Source organism: Pongo abelii, chromosome 2 (assembly GCF_028885655.2).
Source record: "Pongo abelii isolate AG06213 chromosome 2, NHGRI_mPonAbe1-v2.0_pri, whole genome shotgun sequence".
NCBI classification, from domain to species: domain Eukaryota; kingdom Metazoa; phylum Chordata; class Mammalia; order Primates; family Hominidae; genus Pongo; species Pongo abelii.
Window position 1 is genome coordinate 151,944,857 of NC_085928.1, and position 22,924 is coordinate 151,967,780.

A 22,924-nucleotide genomic window follows, 5' to 3' on the forward strand; every position below is an offset into this window, starting at 1 on the left:
TGTTGCTATGAACATGAATGTACAGATATCTTTTTGAGACCCATAGAGACAGTTTAATGACATAGAATTGCATTTACCATTCTACAACTACAGAAGAAGTGGGGACTTTCTTTTCCCCTTCTTATTTTGTAAAGATTAATTTAACCAGAAATTAGGAGAGCTAGCAGGTTTTTTTTAAAGGTGCACAACATGATGTTTTTGTTTTTAAACATTTCATTTATTTAAATTGACAAATAAAAATTGTGTATATTTATTGTGCACATGTTTTGAAACATGTATACATTGTGGAAGAGCTAAACCAAGCTAACTCACGCATGCTAATTATTTCACATATTTATTTTGTTGTGGAATAAAATCTATTCTCAGCAATTTTCAATACAAAACATTTGTTAACTATAGTGACCATGTTGTAGAGTAGATCTCTTTAATTTATTCCTTCTATTTAACTGAAGTTTTATGTCCTTTGACCAACATCTCCCCAACTCCTCATTACCCCAACCCCTGGTAATCACCATTCTACTCTCTAGTTCTATGAGTTCAACATTTTTAGATTCTACATATAAGTAAGATAATTCAGTATTAATCTTTCTGTGCCAGGCTTACTTCACATAGAATAATCTCCAGGTTCATCCATGTTCTCACAAATAACAGGATTCCTTCTTTTTTAAGGCTGAATACTATTCCATTGTGTGTGTGTGTGTGTGTGTGTGTGTGTGTGTGTGTGTATAAGTATACATACATATGCCACATTTTCTTTATCCATTCCCATGTTGTGGACACTTAGTTTGATTCCATAGCTTGGCTGTTGTGAAGATGCTGCAATGAACATGGGAGTGCAGACATCTCTTCAACATATTGATTTAATTTCCTTTAGATATATACCCCATAGTGGGATTGCTAGATCATATGATATTTCTATTTTTAATTTTTAAGGAATCTCCATGCTGTTTTCCATAATGCCTGTACTAATTTACCTTCCCACCAACAGTGTATAAGGGTTCCCTTTTCCCCATATCCTCTCCAATGCTTGTTATCTTTTGTCTTTTATATGATAGCCATTCAAACAAGTGTGAGGTGACATCTCATTGTGTTTTTAATTTGCATTTATCTGATGATTAACGATGCTGAATGTTTTTTATATACCTCTGTTGGTCATTTTTATGTCTTCTTTTGAACAATGTCTGCTCAGACTCTTTGCCCATTTTTTTTAATTGGGTAATTTGTTCCCTTTTTTCTATCTTTATTTTTATTTTTTCAGACAGGATCTGGCTTTGTTGCCTGAGCTGGAGTGCAGTGATATGATCCTGGCTCACTGCAACCTCCACCTCCCAGGCTCAAGTGACGCCCCTGCCTCAGCCTCCTGAGCAGCTGGGACTGCAGGTGCATACCACCATCCCCGAATAATTTTTGTATTTTTTTTGTAGAGATGCGGGTTTCACCATGTTGCCCAGGCTGGTCTTGAACTCCTGGGCTCAAACGATCCATCTGCCTCAGCCTCTCAAAGTGCTGGGACTACATGCATGAGCCACCATGCCTGGCCAGGTGATTTGTTTTCTTACTATTAAGTTGTTTGAGTTCCTTACCTATTTTGGCTATTAACCCCCTAACAGATACGTGGTTTGCAAATACATTCTCCCACTCTATAGGTTGTCCTTTCACTCTGTTGATTGTTTCCTTGGCTATGCAGAAGTCTTTTGGTTTGTATAATATCATTTGTCTATATTTGCTTTTGTTGGCTGTGCTTTTTGGTTCATATACAAAAAAATTATTGCCCAAACCAATGCCATGAACCTTTTCCTCTATGTTTTCTTCTAGTAGTTTTACAGCTTCAGGTCTTTATTTTTTTTAAATTTTATTTTATTATTATTATACTTTAAGTTTTAGGGTACATGTGCACAATGTGCAGGTTAGTTACATATGTATACCTGTGCCATGCTGGTGTGCTGCACCATTTAACTCGTCATTTAGCATTAGGTATATCCCCTAAAGCTATCCCTCCCCCCTCCCCCCACCCCACAACAGTTCCCAGAATGTGATGTTCCCCTTCCTGTGTCCATGTGTTCTCATTGTTCAGTTCCCACCTATGAGTGAGAACATGCGGTGTTTGGTTTTTTGTCCTTGCGAAAGTTTACTGAGAATGATGATTTCCAATTTCATCCATGTCCCTACAAAGGACATGAACTCATCATTTTTTATGGCTGCATAGTATTCCATGGTGTATATGTGCCACATTTTCTTAATCCAGTCTATCATTGTTGGACATTTGGCTTGGTTCCAAGTCTTCGCTATTGTGAATAGTGCCGCAATAAACATACATGTGCATCTGTCCTTATAGCAGCATGATTTATAGTCCTTTGGGTATATACCCAGTAATGGGATGGCTGGGTCAAATGGTATTTCTAGTTCTAGATCCCTGAGGAATCGCCACACTGACTTCCACAAGGATTGAACTAGTTGACAGTCCCACCAACAGTGTAAAAGTGTTCCTATTTCCCCACATCCTCTCCAGCACCTGTTGTTTCCTGACTTTTTAATGATTGCCATTCTAACTGGTGTGAGATGGCATCTCACTGTGGTTTTGATTTGCATTTCTCTGATGGCCAGTGATGGGGAGCATTTTTTCATGTGTTTTTTGGCTGCATAAATGTCTTCTTTTGAGAAGTGTTTGTTCATGTCCTTTGCCCACTTTTTGATGGGGTTGTTTGTTTTGTTCTTGTAAATTTGTTTGAGTTCATTGTAGATTCTGGATATTAGCCCTTTGTCAGATGAGTAGGTTGCGAAAATTTTCTCCCATTTTGTAGGTTGCCCGTTCACTCTGATGGTAGTTTCTTTTGCTGTGCAGAAGCTCTTTAGTTTAATTAGACCCCAATTGTCAATTTTGGCTTTTGTTGCCATTGCTTTTGGTGTTTTAGACATGAAGTCCTTGCCCATGCCTATGTCCTGAATGGTATTGCCTAGGTTTTCTTCTAGGGTTTTTATGGTTTTAGGTCTAACATTTAAGTCTTTAATCCATCTTGAATTAATTTTTGTATAAGGTGTAAGGAAGGGATCCAGTTTCAGCTTTCTACATATGGCTAGCCAGTTTTCCCAGCACCATTAATTAAATAGGGAATCCTTTCCCCATTGCTTGTTTTTCTCAGGTTTGTCAAAGATCAGATAGTTGTAGATATGCGATGTTATTTCTGAGGGCTGTGTTCTGTTCCATTGATCTATATCTCTGTTTTGGTACCAGTACCATGCTGTTTTGGTTACTGTAGCCTTGTATATAGTTTGAAATCAGGTAGTGTGATGCCTCCAGCTTTGTTCTTTTGGATTAGGATTGACTTGGCGATGCAGGCTCTTTTTTGGTTCCATATGAACTTTAAAGTAGTTTTTTCCAATTCTGTGAAGAAAGTCATTAGTAGCTTGATGGGGATGGCATTGAATCTATAAATTACCTTGGGCAGTATGGCCATTTTCATGATATTCATTCTTCCTACCCATGAGCATGGAATGTTCTTCCATTTCTTTGTATCCTCTTTTATTTCATTGAGCAGTGGTTTGTAGTTCTCCTTGAAGAGGTCTTTCACGTCCCTTGTAAGGTGGATTTCTAGGTATTTTATTCTCTTTGAAGCAATTGTGAATGGGAGTTCACTCATGATTTGGCTCTCTGTTTCTCCGTTATTGGTGTATAAGAATGCTTGTGATTTTTGCACATTGATTTTGTATCCTGAGACTTTGCTGAAGTTGCTTATCAGCTTAAAAAGATTTTGGGCTGAGACAATGGGGTTTTCCAGATATAGAATCATGTCATCTGCAAACAGGGACAATTTGACTTCCTCTTTTCCTAATTGAATACCCTTTATTTCCTTCTCCTGCCTAATTGCCCTGGCCAGAACTTCCAACACTATGTTGAATAGGAGTGGTGAGAGAGGGCATCCCTGTCTTGTGCCAGTTTTCAAAGGGAATGCTTCCAGTTTTTGCCCATTCAGTATGATATTGGCTGTGGGTTTGTCATAGATAGCTCTTATTATTTTGAGATACGTCCCATCAATACCTAATTTATTGAGAGTTTTTAGCATGAAGGGTTGTTGAATTTTGTCAAAGGCCTTTTCTGCATCTATTGAGATAATCATGTGGTTTTTGTCTTTGGTTCTGTTTATATGCTGGATTACATTTATTGATTTGCGTATATTGAACCAGCCTTGCATCCCAGGGACGAAGCCCACTTGATCATGGTGGATAAGCTTTTTGATGTGCTGCTGGATTCGGTTTGCCAATATTTTATTGAGGATTTTTGCATCAATGTTCATCAGGGATATTGGTCTAAAATTCTCTTTTTTTGTTGTGTCTCTGCCTGGCTTTGGTATCAGGATGATGCTGGCCTCATAAAATGAGTTAGGGAGGATTCCCTCTTTTTCTATTGGTTGGAATAGTTTCAGAAGGAATGGTACCAGTTCCTCCTTGTACCTCTGGTAGAATTTGGCTGTGAATCCATCTGGTCCTGGACTCTTTTTGGTTGGTAAGCTATTGATTACTGCCACAATTTCAGAGCCTGTTATTGGTCTATTCAGAGATTCAACTTCTTCCTGGTTTAGTCTTGGGAGGGTGTATGTGTCGAGGAATTTATCCATTTCTTCTAGATTTTCTAGTTTATTTGCGTAGAGGTGTTTGTAGTATTCTCTGATGGTAGTTTGTATTTCTGTGGGATTGGTGGTGGTATCCCCTTTATCATTTTTTATTGCGTCTATTTGATTCTTCTCTCTTTTCTTCTTTATTAGTCTTGCTAGCGGTCTATCAATTTTGTTGATCCTTTCAAAAAGCCAGCTCCTGGATTCATTAATTTTGTGAAGGGTTTTTTGTGTCTCTATTTCCTTCAGTTCTGCTCTGATTTTAGTTATTTCTTGCCTTCTGCTAGCTTTTGAATGTGTTTGCTCTTGCTTTTCTAGTTCTTTTAATTGTGATGTTAGGGTGTCAATTTTGGATCTTTCCTGCTTTCTCTTGTGGGCATTTAGTGCTATAAATTTCCCTCTACACACTGCTTTGAATGTGTCCCAGAGATTCTGGTATGTTGTGTCTTTGTTCTCGTTGGTTTCAAAGAACATCTTTATTTCTGCCTTCATTTCTTTATGTACCCAGTAAGTTTTTAAGCCATTTTGAGTTGATTTTTGTATATGGTGTAAGGTAAGAGTGTAACTCCATTTTATTGCATGTGGACATCCAGTTGTCCCAACACCATTTATCGAAGAGACTGTCCTTTCTGCATTGTGGGTTCTTGGCACCTTTGTCAAAGATCAATTGAGTGTAAATGCGTGGATTCATTTCTAGGGTCTCTGTTCCATTGGACTATGTAGCCATTTTAATACTAATGTCATACTGTTTTGATTACTATAGCTTTATGGTATATTTTGAAGTCAGGTAGTGTGATGCCTTCAGCTTTATTCTTTTTTTTTTTTAGAGACATAGTCTCACTCTGTCACCCAGGCTGGAGTGCAATGGCACAATCTCGGCTCATTGTAACCTCCATCTCCTGGGTGCCAGCAATTCTCCTGCCTCAGCCTCCTGAGTAGCTAGGATTACAGGCACATGCCACCATGCCCAGCTAATTTTCTGTATTTTAGTAGAGATGGGGTTTCACCGTGTTGCCCTGGCTGATCTTGAACTCCTGAGTTCAGGCAATCCACTCACCTCAGCCTCCCAAAGTGCTATGATTACAGGTGTGAGCCACCACGCCTGGCCAGCTTTGTTCTTGCTCAAGATTTCTTTGGTTATCTGAGGTCTTTTCTAGGTCCATACAAATTTTAGGATTTTTTTCTCTACTTCTGTGAAAAAAGTTATTGGATTTTTTTTTTTTTTCTTTTTTTTTTGAGACTCCCAGTCTGGAGTGCAGAGGCACGATCTCGGTTCACTGTAACCTCCGCCTGCTGGGTTCAAGCAATTCTTCTGCCTCAGCCTCCCTAGTAGCTGGTATTACAGACGTGTGCCACCATGCCTGGCTAATTTTTGTATTTTTAGTAGAGACCAGGTTTCACTATGTTGGCCAGGCTGGTCTCAAACTCCTGACCTGAAGTGATCCACCTGCCTCAGCTTCCCAAAGTGCTGGGATTATGGGTGTGAGCCACTATGCCCAGCCAGAATTTTTAAACAAAACAAAACAAAAGGAAAGAAAGAAAAAGCTATTGGAATTTTGATAGAAACTACATTGAATCTGTAGATCACTTTGGGCAGTATGAACATTTTAATAATATTAATTCTTCCAATACATAAATAGGATATCTTTCCATTTGTTTATGTCTTCAATTTCTTTTCATCAATGTTTTATAGTTTTCATTGTATGGGTCTTTTGCCTTATATTTATTCCCAAGTATTTTATTTTATTTTTTGTAGCTACTGTAAATGAGATTGTCTTCTTAATTTATCTGCGAGTACTCTGTTGTTAGTGTATAGAAATGCTACTTACTTTTGTATGTTGCCTTTATATCCTGCAACTTTATTGAATTCATTTATTTGTTCTAATAGTTTTTTATTGGAGTCTTAGGGTTTCAGTATATAAAATAATGTTGTCTGCAAACAGAAAAAAATTGATGACTTCTTTTCCAATTTGGATGCCTTTTATTTCTCTCTCTTCTCGAATTGCTATGGCTAGGATTCCTGGTACTATATTGAATATAAGTGGCAAGAGTGGGCATCTTTGTCTGAATCTTAGAGGTAAAGCTTTGAACTTTTCACCACTGAGTATGATGTTATCTTTGGGGTTATCATACATGGTCTTTACTGTGTTGAGGTACATTCCTTCTACACATAATTTAAAAAAAAAAATATTTTTTTAAAAAGCTTCTTTTATTTTAAAAAACAAAGGAATAAAAAACACAAAATTGGAAATAGTGGTTGCCTCCAGGGATAGAGGGGTGACATAAAGGTTAGACTAGATTAATGGATGTTCATTCTATTATTATGCTTTATAACTTATATACATGTCATGTTTTTTATATATATATATTTTAAATTATACTTTAAGTTCTAGAGTACATGTGCACAACGTGCAGGATTTTACGTATGTATACATGTGCCATGCTGGTGTGCTGCACCCATTAACTCGTCATTTAACATTAGGTATATCTCCTAATGCTATCCCTCCCCCCAGCCCCTCACCCCACAACAGGCTCCAGTGTGTGATGTTCCCCTTCCTGTGTCCAAGTGTTCTCATTGTTCAATTCCCACCTATGAGTGAGAACATGCGGTGTTTGGTTTTTTGTCCTTGCGATAATTTCCTGAGAATGATGGTTTCCAGCTTCATCCATATCCCTACAAAGGACATGAACTCATCATTTTTTATGGCTGCATAGTATTCCATGGTGTATATATGCCACATTTTCTTAATCCAGTCTATGATTGTTGGACATTTGGGTTGGTTCCAAGTCTTTGCTATTGTGAATAGTGCCACAATAAACATACATGTGCATCTGTCTTTATAGCAGCATGATTTATAGTCCTTTGGGTATATACCCAGTAATGGGATGGCTGGGTCAAATGGTATTTCTAGTTCTAGATCCCTGAGGAATCGCCACACTGACTTCCACAATGGTTGAACTAGTTGACAGTCCCACCAACAGTGTAAAAGTGTTCCTATTTCTCCACATCCTCTCCAGCACCTGTTGTTTCCTGACTTTTTAATGATTGCCATTCTAACTGGTGTGAGATGGTATCTCATTGTGGTTTTGATTTGCATTTCTCTGATGGCCAGTGATGATGAGCATTTTTTCATGTGTCTGTTGGCTGCATAAATGTCTTCTTTTGAGAAGTGTCTGTTCATATCCTTTGCCCATTTTTTGATGGGGTTGGTTTTTTCTTGTAAATTTGTTTGAATTCTTTGTAGATTCTGGATATTAGCTCTTTGTCAGATGAGTAGATTGCAAAAATTTTCTCCCATTCTGTAGGTTGCCCGCTCACTCTGATGGTAGTTTCTTTTGCTGTGCAGAAGCTCTTTAGTTTAATTAGACCCCATTTGTCAATTTTGGCTTTTGTTGCCATTGCTTTTGGTGTTTTAGACATGAAGTCCTTGCCCGTGCCTATGTCCTGAATGGTATTGCCTAGGTTTTTTTCTAGGGTTTTTATGGTTTTAAGTCTGACATTTAAGTCTTTAATCCATCTTGAATTAATTTTTGTATAAGGTGTAAGGAAGGGATCCAGTTTCAGCTTTCTACATATGGCTAGCCAGTTTTCCCAGCACCATTTGTTAAATAGGGAATCCTTTCCCCATTGCTTGTTTTTCTAAGGGTGGTCAAAGATCAGATAGTTGTACATGTGTGGCATTATTTCTGAGGGCTCTGTTCTGTTCCATTGGTCTATGTCTCTGTTTTGGTACCGGTACCATGCTGTTTTGGTTACCATAGCCTTGGAGTATAGTTTGAAGTCAGGTAGCATGATGCCTCCAGCTTTGTTCTTTTGGCTTAGGATTGACTTGGCAATGCGGGCTCTTTTTTGGTTCCATATGAACTTTAAAGTAGTTTTTTCCAATTCTGTGAAGAAAGTCGTTGGTAGCTTGATGGGGATAGCACTGAATCTATAAATTCCCTTGGGCAGTATGGCCATTTTCACAATATTGTTTCTTCCTATCCATGAGCATGGGATGTTCTTCCATTTCTTTATATCCTCTTTTATTTCCTTGAGCAATGGTTTGTAGTTCTCCTTGAAGAGGTCCTTCACATCCCTTGTAAGTTGGATTCCTAGGTATTTTATTCTCTTTGAAGCAATTGTGAATGGGAATTCAGTCATGATTTGGCTCTCTGTTTGTCTGTTATTGGTGTATAAGAATGCTTGTGATTTTTGTACATTGATTTTGTATCCTGAGACTTTGCTGAAGTTGCTTATCAGCTTAAGGAGATTGTGGGCTGAGACAATGGGGTTTTCTAGATATACAATCATGTCATCTGTAAATAGGGACAATTTGACTTCCTCTTTTCCTAATTGAATACCCTTTATTTCTTTCTCCTGCTTGATTGCCCTGGCCAGAACTTCCAACACTATGTTGAATAGGAGTGGTGAGAGAGGGCATCCCTGTCTTGTGCCAGTTTTCAAAGGGAATGCTTCCAGTTTTTGCCCATTCAGTATGATATTGGCTGTGGGTCTGTCATAAATAGCTCTTATTATTTTTAGATATGTCCCATCAATACTTAATTTATTGAGAGTTTTTAGCATGAAGGGCTGTTGAATTTTGTCAAAGGCCTTTTCTGCATCTATTGAGATAATCATGTGGTTTTTGTCTTTGGTTCTGTTTATATGCTGGATTACATTTATTGATTTGTGTATGTTGAACCAGCCTTACATCCCAGGGATGAAGCCCACTTGATCATGGTGGATAAGCTTTTTGATGTGCTGCTGGATTCGGTTTGCCAGTATTTTATTGAGGATTTTTGCATCAATGTTCATCAGGGATATTGGTCTAAAATTCTCTTTTTTTGTTGTGTCTCTGCCAGTCTTTGGTATCAGGATGATGCTGGCCTCATAAAATGAGTTAGGGAGGATTCCCTCTTTTTCTTTTGATTGAAATAGTTTCAGAAGGAATGGTACCAGCTCCTCCTTGTACCTCTGGTAGAATTCGGCTGTGAATCCATCTGGTCCTGGACTTTTTTTGGTTGGTAAGCTATTAATTATTGCCTCAATTCCAGAGCCTGTTATTGGTCCATTAAGAGATTCAACTTCTTCCTGGTTTAGTCTTGGGAGGGTGTATGTGTCCACAAATTTATCCATTTCTTCTAGATTTTCTGGTTTACTTGCGTAGAGGTGTTTATAGTATTCTCTGATGGTAGTTTGTATTTCTGTGGGATCGGTGGTGATATCCCCTTTATAATTTTTTATTGTGTCTATTTGATTCTTCTCTCTTTTCTTCTTTATTAGTCTTGCTAGCGGTCTATCAATTTTGTTGATCTTTTCCAAAAACCAGCTCCTGGATTCATTGATTTTGTGAAGGCTTTTTTGTGTCTCCATCTCCTTCAGTTCTGCTCTGATCTTAGTTATTTCTTGCCTTCTGCCAGCTTTTGAATGTGTTTGCTCTTGCTTCTCTAGTTCTTTTAATTGTGACGTTAGGGTGTCAACTTTAGATCTTTCCTGCTTTCTCTTGTAGGCATTTAGTGCTATAAATTTCCCTCTACAGACTGCTTGAAATGTGTCCCACAGATTCTGGTATGTTGTGTCTTTGTTCTCATTCGTTTCAAAGAACATCTTTCTTTATTTCTGCCTTCATTTTGTTATGTACCCAGCAGTCATTCAGGAGCAGGTTGTTCAGTTCCCATGTAGTTGAGCAGTTTTGAGTGAGTTTCTTAATCCTGAGTTCTAGTTTGATTGCACTGTGGTCTGAGAGACAGTTTGTTATAATTTCTGTTCTTTTACATTTGCTGAGGAGTGCTTTACTTCCAACTATGTGGTCAATTTTGGAATAGGTGTGATGTGGTGCTGAGAAGAATGTATATTCTGTTGATCTGGGGTGGAGAGTTCTGTAGATGTCTATTAGGTCTGCTTGCGGCAGAGGTGAATTCAATTCCTGGATATTGTTGTTAACCTTCTGTCTCATTGATCTGTCTAATGTTGACAGTGGGGTGTTAAAGTCTCTCATTATTATTGTGTGAGAATCTAAGTCTCTTTGTGGGTCTCTTGGACTTGCTTTATGAATCTGGGTGCTCCTGTATTGGGTGCATATGTATTTAGGATAGTTAGCTCTTCTTGTTGAATTGATCCCTTTACCATTATGTAATGGCCTTCTTTATCTCTTTTGATCTTTGTCCGTTTAAAGTCTGTTTTATCAGAGACTAGGATTTCAACCCCTGCCTTTTTTTGTTTTCCATTTGCTTGGTAGATCTTCCTCCATCCCTTTATTCTGAGCCTATGTGTGTCTCTGCACATGAGATGGGTCTCCTGAATATGGCACACTGATGGGTCTTGACTCTATCCAATTTGCCAGTCTGTGTCTTTTAATTGGAGCATTTAGCCCATTTACATTTAAGGTTAATATTGTTATGTGTGAATTTGATCCTGTCAGTATGATGTTAGCTGGTTATTTTGCTCATTAGTTGATGCAGTTTCTTCCTAGCATCGATGGTCTTTACAATTTGGCATGTTTTTGCAGTGGCTGGTACCAATTGTTCCTTTCCATGTTTAGTGCTTCCTTCAGGAGCTCTTTTAGGACAGGCCTGGTGGTGACAAAATCTCTCAGCATTTGCTTGTCTGTAAAGGATTTTATTTCTCCTTCACTTTCGAAGCTTAGTTTGGCTGGATATGAAATTCTGGGTTGAAAATTCTTTTCTTTAAGAATGTTGAATATTGGCCCCCACTCTCTTCTGGCTTGTAGAGTTTCTGCCGAGAGATCAGCTGTTAGTCTGATGGGCTTCCTTTTGTAGGTAACCCAACCTTTCTCTCTGGCTGCTCTCAACATTTGTTCCTTCATTTCAACTTTGGTGAATCTGACAATTACGTGTCTCGGAGTTGCTCTTCTCGAGGAGTATCTTTGTGGCGTTCTCTGTATTTCCTGAATTTGAATGTTGGCCTGCCTTGCTAGGTTGGGGAAGTTCTCCTATATAATATCCTGCAGAGTGTTTTCCAACTTGGTTCCATTTCCCCGTCACTTTCAGGTATACCAATCAGACGTAGATTTGGTCTTTTCACATAGTCCCATATTTCTTGGAGCCTTTGTTTCTTTCTTTTTATTCTTTTTTCTCTAAACTTCTCTTCTCGCTTCATTTCATTCATTTGATCTTCAATCACTGATACCCTTTCTTCCAGTTGATCGAATTGGCTACTGAAGCTTGTGCATTCGTCACGTAATTCCTGTGCTGTGGTTTTCAGCTTCATCAGGTCCTTTAAGGATTTCTCTGCATTGGTTATTCTAGTTAGACATTCGTCTAATCTTTTTTCAAGTTTTTTAACTTCTTTGCCATGGGTTCAAACTTCCTTCTTTAGCTTGGAGAAGTTTGATCATCTGAAGCCTTCTTCTCTCAACTCGTCAAAGTCATTCTCCATCCAGCTTTGTTCCGTTGCTGGTGAGGAGCTGCATTCCTTTGGAGGAGGAGAGGGCCTCTGATTTTTAGAATTTTCAGTTTTTCTGTTCTGTTTTTTCCTCATCTTTGTGGTTTTATCTACCTTTGGTCTTTGATGATAGTGACGTACAGATGCGGTTTTGGTGTGGATGCCCTTTCTGTTTGTTAGTTTTCCTTTTAACAGTCAGGACCCTCAGCTACAGGTCTGTTGGAGTTTGCTGGAGGTCCACTCCAGACCCTGTTTGCCTGGGTATCAGCAGCGGAGGCTGCAGAACAGCAAATATTGCTGAACAGCAAATGTTGCTGTCTGATTGTTCCTCTGGAGGTTTCGTCTCAGAAGGGTACCCGGCTGTGTGAGGTGTCAGTCTGCCCCTACTGGGGGATGCCTCCCAGTTAGGCTACTCAAGGGTCAGGGACCCACTTGAGGAGGCAGTCTGTCAGTTCTCAGATCTCAAACTCTGTGCTGGGAGAACCACTACTCTCTTCAAAGCTGTCAGACAGGGACATTTAAGTCTGCAGAGGTTTCTGCTGCCTTTTGTTCAGCTATGCCCTGCCCCCAGAGGTGGAGTCTACAGAGGCAGGCAGGCCTCCTTGAGCTGCAGTGGGCTCCACCCAGTTCGAGCTTCCCGGCCGCTTTGTTTACCTACTCAAGCCTCAGCAATGGCGGGCGCCCCTCCCCCAGCCTTGCTGCCACCTTGCAGTTCGATCTCAGACTGCTGTGCTAGCAATGAGAGAGGCTCCGTGGGCATGGGACCTTCAGAGCCGGGCACGGGATATAATCTCCTGATGTGCTGTTTGCTAAGACCATTGGAAAAGCGCAGTATTAGGGTGGGAGTGACCTGATTTTCCAGGTGCTGTCTGTCACAGCTTTGCTTGGCTATGAAAGGGAATTCCCTGACCCCTTGCGCTTCCCAGGTGAGGCAATGCCTTGCTCTGCTTCGGCTCATGCTCGGTGCGCTGCATCCACTGTCGTGCACCCACTGTCCGACAAGCCCCAGTGAGATGAATCCGGTACCTCAGTTGGAAATGCAGAAATCACCCATCTTCTGTGCTGCTCATGCTGGGAGCTGTAGACTGGAGCTGTTCCTATTCGGCCATCTTGGAACCGCCCCTCTGAAATTTTTTAGTCATAAAAGGATGTTGAATTTTGTTAAGTGCTTTCTCTGCATCTATTGAGATGAGATGATCATATGGTTTTTGTCCTTCATTCTATTAATGTGGTATATCAAATATATATATTTGGATATGTTGAACCATCCTTGCACTCTGGAGTAAATTCCACTTGGTCATGGTGGATGATCCTTTTAATGTGCTGTTGAATTTGGATTACTAGTATACCTTCTTCGTGAGGTCTACCAGACTTTTGTAGCAATTCAATGCAAAGAAGTACACTTTTGAAATCATAAAGCCAGTTGCTTGTGGCTTGACTTTTGACCTCCATGACTTCTGGACTTGTTTGGTTCATTTTTCGTATCTGGCTAATATAGCTTCCCACATAGCTGGGACCATGGTTGTACACCCTATACCTGGCTAATTTATTTATTTTTTGTAGAGATGAGGTCTTGCCATGTTCCCTAGGCTTTTCTTGAACTCCTGGGCTCAAGCAATCCTTCCATTTCAGCATCCCAAAATTCTGGGATTACAGGCATTAATCACCATGCCCAGCCATATCTGATATTTACCACATTTATTTTGATTTTTTTTTTTTTTTTTTGAGATAGAGTCTTTCTCTGTCACCCAGGCAGGAGTGCAGTGGCATGATCATAGCTCTCCGCAATCTCCACCTCCTGGGCTCAAGCAATCCTCTTGGCTCAGCTTCCCTTGTAGCTAGGACCACAGGCATGCACCACCATGCCTGGATAATTTTTGTATTTTTTTTGGTAGAGATGGGGTCTTACCATGTTGCTCTGGCTGGTTTTGAACTCCTGGGCTCAAGCAATCTGCCTGCCTCAGCCTCCCAAAATTCTGAGGTTACAGACATGAGCCACTGAGCCCAGCCTATTTTGATATCTAATCACACATTCTATTATGTAGCATTATTTAAATGTTTTATGTACTTAAGGTTTCTATCCCTAATTGGATCCTAGATTCTTAAGGGCAAACATTGATATTTAATCAGTAATAACACAATTATTCAGTCAGGGGATAAATATGTCTCAATAGCTAAGTTTACTCCCTTAAGCATACAAATATTTTATTTTAACTACTATGGATAGAAACAGGTTTTAAAATGTACTTACATTCCTGAAGGGTACTTTAAAAATACTCACTATACATAACAGTTTTATGCATATAGAGGACTTTGTATAGCTACTTGTTTTAAAAGAAATGTGTTAAGTAAATTCTATATCCCAAGGCACATGATATATACTAAGACTAAACAGCAAACAAAAGAAGCTATCACTCATTTTTCAAAAGAACTGGGCCAAGAGTGATGGCTCACACCTGTAATCTCAGAGCTTTGGGAGGCTGAGGTGGGAAGATTGCTTGAGGCCAGGAGCTCAAGATCAGCCTAAGCAACATAGTGAGACCCTGTCTCTACAAAAAATTATTTAAAAACATAGTTGGGCATGGTAGCATGTGCCTATAGTCCTAACTACTAAGGAGGCTGAGGCAGGAGGATCACGTGAGCCCAGAGTTCAAGGTCATAGTTAGCTATGATTGTACTGCACTCCTGCCTCGGTGACAGAGTGATACTTGGTCAATTAAAAAAAAAAAAAAAGAACTGCCTTTAGTACCTTTAGTCATTTTGCTACCCTAATACCATTGATGATGAACAAATATTGCTTTTTTTTTCCATTTTTTTTCTTGTGTGACACAGCCCTCAGGAGATCCTGAGAACATATGCCCCCTTTCTTTCTTCTTTTTTTGCTTTTTTTTTTTTTTTTTTGAGACAGGGTCTTGCTCTGTTATCCAGGCTGCTGTGCAGTGGTGCAATCACAGCTCACCACCGCCTTGAAGTCCCAGGTTCAGGTAATCCTCCCACCTCAACCTCCAAAGTAGCTAGGACTACAGGCACACACCACCACCCATGGCTTACAGATATTGCTTTAATTTCTGAAAATATTTAACTGAGAAGTCATAGTACCTCATAATAGGCAATTTTAACAGATATATTGATCTGAAGATATCCTTCCATGTAAAGCAATGGTACATGAGTATGATAAGGAGAATGTATGGAATGATATTGTTTCTTAGTAATTAATAATTTATAAAAATATAAACAGTAGGCCTGAGATTATACTACTTGACTATAATACACCGATATATGAAATTAAAAGTTATATTTCACCTATTAACTAGTTTAAGAATAAGTACTTTCTACAAGTCTAATGTCAAAATCATTTTCATGTATATATATTATACTACTTCTTATTGGAATGGGCTAGAAGGAAGTATTCCACTGCAATAAAATATAACCACAAAGACTGAGTGGAGTGGCTCACATCTATAATCCCAGCACTTTGGGAGGCCGTGGTGGGTGGATCACGACGTCAGGAGTTCGAGACCAGCCTGACCAACATGGTGAAACCCTGTCTATACTAAAAACACAAAAATTAACTGGGTGTGGTGGCATGCGCCTGTAATACCAGCTACTCAGGAGAGTGAGCCAGAGTCGCTTGAACCTGGGAAGCAGAGGTTGCAGTGAGCTGAGATCATGCCACTGCACTCCAGCCTGGGCGACAGAGCAAGACTCTGTCTTAAAATAAATAAAATAAAATAAAATAAAATAAAAATAAATAAATATGTATATATATATAACCACGAAATATGACATTTAGGGTCTTCTGGAATTCTACAGTTGGGGACTCAGGGGATGAGGGTCTGGAATGAGAAGGATACTTAATTTGGTGCTGTTGAATTTTTTTAAAAATCCAGGCTGTGGTATCATAATACATATATTGGTTTTAGTTCACAGTTACTGGCTCCTAACTCCTTGTTATAATGTCAGGGCACTTTAGGCCTCAGGAAACAGAATCTCTCTCTATGAGCTTCTCCTGTCCTTCACTCACTTGCCTAAGGCAGGATTCTAATCTGACTGTGAGTCTAAAGATCTTCATCCCAGAGAGGTTCCTGCCCCGTATCCTAGAGGAAGGAATGCTACATAGAAAAGGCCAAGAAAAGTCTGAACAGACAGACCTTGCTGGGTTTATATTATGAGCTATTTGTCCACTCACATTTCTACATGGTTGTCAATCATGCCCATGTAATAAAGACTCCATTAAAAACCCCACAGGACAGAGTTTGGAGAGCTTCCAGAGTTGAACACGTGGAGGTTGACAGCAGGGTGAAGAAGACCTCATCCACGCGCCAGGAGGATGGCACAGCCCATCTCCATGGAGACAGAAGCTCCTGTGCCGGACCCCTCCGGACCTCACCCTATCTATCTCTTCATCAGACTGTTTATTTGCATCCTTTAAAATATCTTTCTTAATAAACCAGTAAAAATGTTTCCCTGAGTTCTGTGAGCCACTCTAGCAAATTTATTGAACCCAAGAGGAGGTTGTGAGAACCCCAACTTGAAGCCAGTTGGCAGAAGTTCCAGAGGCCCAGACTTGCAACTAAGGGAAGGAGGAGATGGTCTTATGTCACCAAGCCCTCAACCTCTGAGGTATGACACTGTCTCCAGGTAGAGAGTGTCAGAACAGAATTGGAGGATACCAAGCTGGTGTCCACTGCTTGGTGTATGGGGAAAAAAACCCACATCTTTGGTCATGTAAGTCTTCTACTGTGTTGATGACTGCTGTGTTGGTGTGACAGCAGAGGAATAACATGGTCAGAGAGAGTTTCCAAAACACACGCCTACATCACTTTTTTCATTTAAAAAGTTAGTTTTTAAAGTGAAGGAAACAGTTGCATAAAGGAAAAATTTACATCTTATCTAAGGTGATACACTGAATCAGTCATAAGCCAGAAAATACCTAGAATATGCTAAGACATGTGATAACAGTTTCAATATTAATAGTCATCCTTACATATTTAATCTGCAAACATGCAGTTCTCATACTCACCTGCCAAAATGAAGAACTATATACCGGATGAGATCACCTTGCTTTTCCATTTTGTTGTCTGTGACCATGGGCATCAATTTGTCATAGTACTTGGCAAGGTAAAAATGCCCATCCTCCCATTCTGGCAGGCATGCAGTCACATCCTGTAAAAAAGAACATAGGATACTCACCTAAGGAAATCCCACGCTATGCTGGGAAGTAAAATATGAATAGATGATTAGGGACCAAAAGTATGTGACCTTTATCTAGGCAGAGCAAAGTCAAAAGCAGACTCAATCTTTGATGTGGAAAAGGAATAGCTACTTCCTTGTAAAGGTTTTCTCAGGAGGGCTGATTGGTTCTGGTGAGTTGCCCACTGCCTAACATGAAATAGTGCTGGAAGAATTCGCAACTTAGGAGAAAACTCCATTTATGTCACCACTTTAAAAGATACATCAAAGTAGTGTCTGGATGGGTTAAATTTTTTTATACATATATATGATATATGTGTGTGTGTGTATATACACATATATCATGAAAGGCATTTTTAAAAATCTTCAAAGCAGAAGTAATATCAAGTCTCTAAAGAGGGTAGGACTTTAAAAAGCATAAAAATTTTGGTAAAATAAAAATCACATATTTTGTTTTTCTCCAAGATCTCTCACAAGTTATTGCCCTTTCTCTCAATTCCTTCAGAAGCAGGCTTCTAAAAAGGATTCTCTACCTCACATTGATTCCTAAAACTATGTCTTTTCAGCTTCAGTCTTCACTACTCCACTAAGGAGCTCCTTAAATCCAAGAGATATTTTACAATTCTGATCTCATTTGAACTCTCTTCAATATGTTTCTGTTGTCCAAGTCACTTATTTCAAATGCTTTCATCCCGTGACTTCTGTGAGGCCACCATCTTCCAAGTTTTCTCCTTTCTTTCTGGCCACTCTCACTTAGTCTCCTTTGTCATTTCTTCTTGCCGTTCCTGCCTTAAATATTTGTGTGGTTTATTAATTTTTAATATTACATGAAATGTGATGGGAAATACACAGGATCACTGACAATTTTTTTTTTTAATTGAAGTTCCACTTTTCATCTAAAGAAGTTTGAGAACAGTTTAGACCAGAAACCTTAAGTGAGATCCTGAGTTTCTACTGACTCTAATCTTGAGACTCTACAGACACAAACCTGCCTGGGAATAGAGGACAGAATGACATGATTAGATGTGTGGTACATGCTAGGTTCATGTACCTAATCAGCCACACAGGGTAAGGGCTGCCAGAAAAACATATTAGTCAATCTAGTCTTTCCTTCCTTTCTTCTTTCCTGCCTGTCTTCCTGCCTTCCTTTCTTCCTCCTTCCCTAACTTCCTTCCTCCTCCCTCTCTCATTTCAGCTTAGATTTTAAATATTTATTTTGAAAAGTAAAATTCACATACTGAAAAATACACTAATATTACATTTACAGCTTCATCAATTATCACAAAGTAATTACCTTTATATAAAATCTCCTTCCTCCCTCCCTCTCTTTTCTCTCACTCCCTTTTCAGTTAAGATTTTTAAGTTTTATTTTGAAAAGTAAAGTTTATATACAGAAACATACACGAATCTTATGTATACAACTTGATCAATTATCACAAATTTATCATCCTCATACAAGAACTCCAGGAGTTTTGTTTTGTCTGTTTTTGAATTTTTATATAAATAGAATCACACTATAATAATTATTATTATTGGATGGGCAAGGTGGCTTATGCTTGTAATCCCAGCACTTTGGGAGGCCCAGCTGGGCAAATCACGAGGTCAGGAGATTGAGACCATCCTGGCTAACATGGTGAAACTTGGTCTCTACTAAAAATACAAAAAAAAAAAAAATTAGCCGGGTGGTGGCAGGCGCCTGTAGTCCCAGCTACTCGGGAGGCGGAGGCAGGAGAATGGCCTGAACCTAGGAGGCAGAGCTTGCAATGAGCCAAGATCGCGCCACTGCACTCCAGCCTGAGCGACAGAGCGAGACACCATCTCCAAAAATATATATATTATTATTAGAGACAAGGTTTTGCCCTGTTGTCCTGGCTGGTGTGCAGTGGCATGCTCATGACTCCCTGCAGCCACGACTCCTAGGCTCAAGGCCATCCTCCCTCCTCAGCCTACGGAACAGCTGGGACTACAGGCATGTACCACCACACCCAGCTAATTTTTGTATTTTTTGTAGATATGGAGTTTTGCTATGTTTCCTAGGCTGGTCTTGCACTCCTCAGCTCAAGCAATCCGCCTGCCTCAGCCTCCCAAAGTGCTGGGATTATAGGCATGAGCCACCATGCTCAGCCCTACGTGTATTATATTTTTTATCTGGCTTATTTCATTCAATATTACATTTGTGATATCAATCCAAGTTATTGCATACAAATTTGGTGTACTATATAGTATTCCATTATAAGAATATGCTACAACATATTTATCCATTCTATAACTGATTGCCATTTGGATTACTTCCAATATAAAATCTACAAATAATAATATTATAAACATTCTTGTATATATCCTCTGGGGACATGCTGGGTCATATTCCGGATATGAGCCTCTAATGTATTGCAAATATCTTCTAATCCGTAGGTTGCCTCTAACTCACAATGCTATCTTCTGATAAACAGAAGTTATTGTTTATTTTATGGTTAGTGTTTTTGTTATGTTTAAGAAGTCCTGACCTAGATTAACAATCTACCTCAAGTTTACTTTTGTTTATGGTGGGAAGAAGGGATCAAGTTTGATTTTTTGTTTTCCTATAAGATACCCAAGTGATATAACAACATTTATTGAAAAGACTATTTTGGTTATTCAGTTTGCCCCTCCAGATAGATACACTTGCCAACTTTAGCCTTTTCCACTCTGCTCAGTGCCCCAGGAAATTGAAATTGATGATTTATATCAATGGGCCTGTTTGCCCTCTGGCTTCCTGTTAAGTTCAATCAATGGAAGGTAGCAATAGATTAGAGGGTGAGGAGGAGGGTGAAGTTAAGGTCTTTATACCTGCTGGTTTCCTTCCTGCTGGGCTGCAGTTGACAGTGGTTGTGTTTCTTTCCCTAAGGTTAAGTTCTGGTCCAATGGTCCTTTCCTACAAATTTAGCTCCCTTTACAGGTTCCAGTAAATGCCCTATCCTTTTGCTCCTTCAGGTCTAGAGTTAGCAACAACTCTCTGTTGTTGCTAGCCATGGGGTACTTTCACCATCCTTTGTTAATTTCCCTTAATCTAGTTTTTCATTAAACTCTCCCCAATTACCTCTTTTGATTGGGCCAACTATTTTCTCCCTGCACCTGACCTCACACAATACAGTAAAGAGCCTCTCAGATAGATTGGAGGTCACTAAGGAGATATGACAACTAATGCTATATGGAATCCTTAATTCTAGACAGAAGGAGGACACTACTGGGAAAACTGGTGAAATGTGGTCTACAGATAGTTAACAGTATTGTTTATCAATGTTAATTTCCCACTTCTGATACTCTGGTAGTGTAAGATATTAAAATTAGTGGAAACACGGTAAAGGTAGATATGGAAATTCTCTAAATTACTACTAACTTTTTAAAAGTCAAAGATTATTTCAAAATAAAACTGAAAAAATGAAAGGTGACAGAAAAGCTTCTTCGTTATTCTTGGCCTTTATGTTTCCACATAAGTCTAATTGTCAATTACCTGTTAGCATTTGATGAGTAATGCATTAAACCTCTAGGTCAGTTTGTAGAGAAATAATTATATTATTGAGTCTTCCCATTCATACATGTATTCTAGCTACCAATTTATTTAGTTCTTTTTTACTTCACTCAATTTTAATGTTTTAATTTTTATTTTGTGGAGAGGTCTTGTGTGCAATTTAATCCTAGGCATTTCATCATTTTTATTGCTATCCTAAATGACATCTTTAAAAATTTTAGGCTGGACATGCATGGTGGCTCACAACTATAATCCCAGCACTTTGGGAGGCAGAGGTGGGAGGATCAGTTGAGGCCAGGGAGTTTGAGACCAGCCTTGGCAGAACAGCAAGACCCTATCTCCACAAAATAAAAAATTAGCTGGGTGTGGTGGCATGTGCCTGTAGTCCCAGCTACTTGAGAGGCTGAGGTGGGAGGATCACTTGAGCCCAGGAGGTTGAGGCTGCAGTGAGCCGTAATCATGCCACTATACTCCAGTCTGGGTTGACAGACCAAGACCCTGTCTCAAAAATAAAATAAAATAAAATTTTAAATCAACTTTCTTAAGACATATACACCCATGGAACCATCATTCCAGTCAAGAAGATGAACATTCCTAACTCTCTCGGAAGTTCTTATGGGCGCCCACCCTTGCTGTCACTCTCCTGCCAACTACCCAGGCAACTACTGATATAAGTTCAATGCATATATATTAATTGTACCTGTTCTAAAATATCACATAAATGAAATCATATAAGCGTGTAGTCTTTTATGTCCCTCTTCTTTCATTCAGCATATCTATGACATTAATCTACCTTGTTGCGTGTACCAGTAAGTTCATTTCTTCTTATTGTAGGGTAGTATTCCATTATACAACTGTACCACAGTTTGTTTACCCATTCTTCTCTGGACGGCCAACTGGTCTATTTCCAGTTTTTGTGACTAAAGCTACTATAAACATTTGTGTACAAGTCTTTTTATTGACATATGTAATTGTTTCTGTTGGATAAACACCTAAGAATGGAATGGAATATGGTAGATTTAACTTTTTATAGTCCCACCAGGTGCATTTATTGCATTAATAGGTATTGCTAGTCTTTTAGACTTTAGCCATTTTAGTGTGTAATGTGTTATTTCATTGTGGTTTTAATTTGCATCTTCCTAATGACTAATGATGTTAAGCATCTTTTCATTTGCTTTTTGGCCATTTGCATGTATTCTTTATGAAGTGTCTATCCAAGACTTTTGCAGATCTGTATTTTTTTTTTTTTTAATAGACAAAGTTTCACTCTGTAACTCAGGCTGGAATGCAGTGGTGCAATCATAGCTAACTGTAACCTTGAACTCCTAGGCTCAAGTGATCCTCCTGCTTTAGCCTCCCGAATAGCGAAGACTATAGTCACCATACCTGGCTAATTTTTATTTTTGTAGAGACAGGTTCTCACTATATTGCCCAGGCTGGTTTTGAACTCCTAGCTTCAAGCGATCCTCAGGCCTCGGCCTCCCAAAGCACCGGGATTACAGGCCTGAGCCACTGTGCCTAGCCTCACAGATCTTTCAATTGCCTTACTAAGTTGTGGGGTTCTCTATAATTTAGCTACAAATCCTCTGTCATATATGTATTGCAAGTATTTTCTCCAAGTCTATGGCTTACCTTTTCATTTTCTTAACTGTCTTTCTTAGAAAAGGTTTTAACTTTGATGAACATCTAATTTATCAGGATTTTTTAAATGCTTAATGCTTTGTGTAACCTAAGAAAACCTTTGCCTACCCTAAGGTTGTAAAGATTTTCTTCTATTTTTTCATCTAAAAATTCATAATTTTAGCTTTTCAGTTTAGATCTACAATCTACTTTTTTTGAAGCAAGTTTGTCTATCGTATGAGGCAGAGGTTGAAGATCATTTTTTCCTCATACAGATATCCAACTATTCAAGTACTTTCTGCTTGTAAATGGTATGTTTTAAATTCCTTTCTTGTTGTCATATAGAAATAAAATCATCAGGCAATCTTGTTTAACTCACTCAATATTTTGAATAGTTTATAATCTTTTGAATTTTCTGCATATGTATTCATATCATCTGCAATTAATAACTTTCCTATATTTTTTTCCTAGTCCTTGTATCTTTTACTTCTTTTTTTATTTAAAGATTGCCATTTGGGTAATATTTTAAAAAGACAGCTCTATTGGGATATAATTAATATATTATAAAGTTCACACTTTTAAAGTTGTTGTTTGTATATTTACAGA

At 38.9% G+C, this 22,924-nt stretch overlaps 1 protein-coding gene across 2 annotated transcripts in view; it reads right to left on the bottom strand.

Moving 5' to 3' along the window:
- The window catches only part of ATR (ATR serine/threonine kinase), a 133,658-nt gene that overhangs the window by 21,816 nt on the left and 88,918 nt on the right, over positions 1 to 22,924 (bottom strand). For both annotated transcript variants that reach the window (XM_024245003.3, XM_054552796.2), the window contains one exon: positions 17,021 to 17,163. In XM_024245003.3, the coding sequence (XP_024100771.1) occupies positions 17,021 to 17,163 (143 nt within the window). The remainder of the gene's footprint in view (positions 1 to 17,020; positions 17,164 to 22,924) is intronic.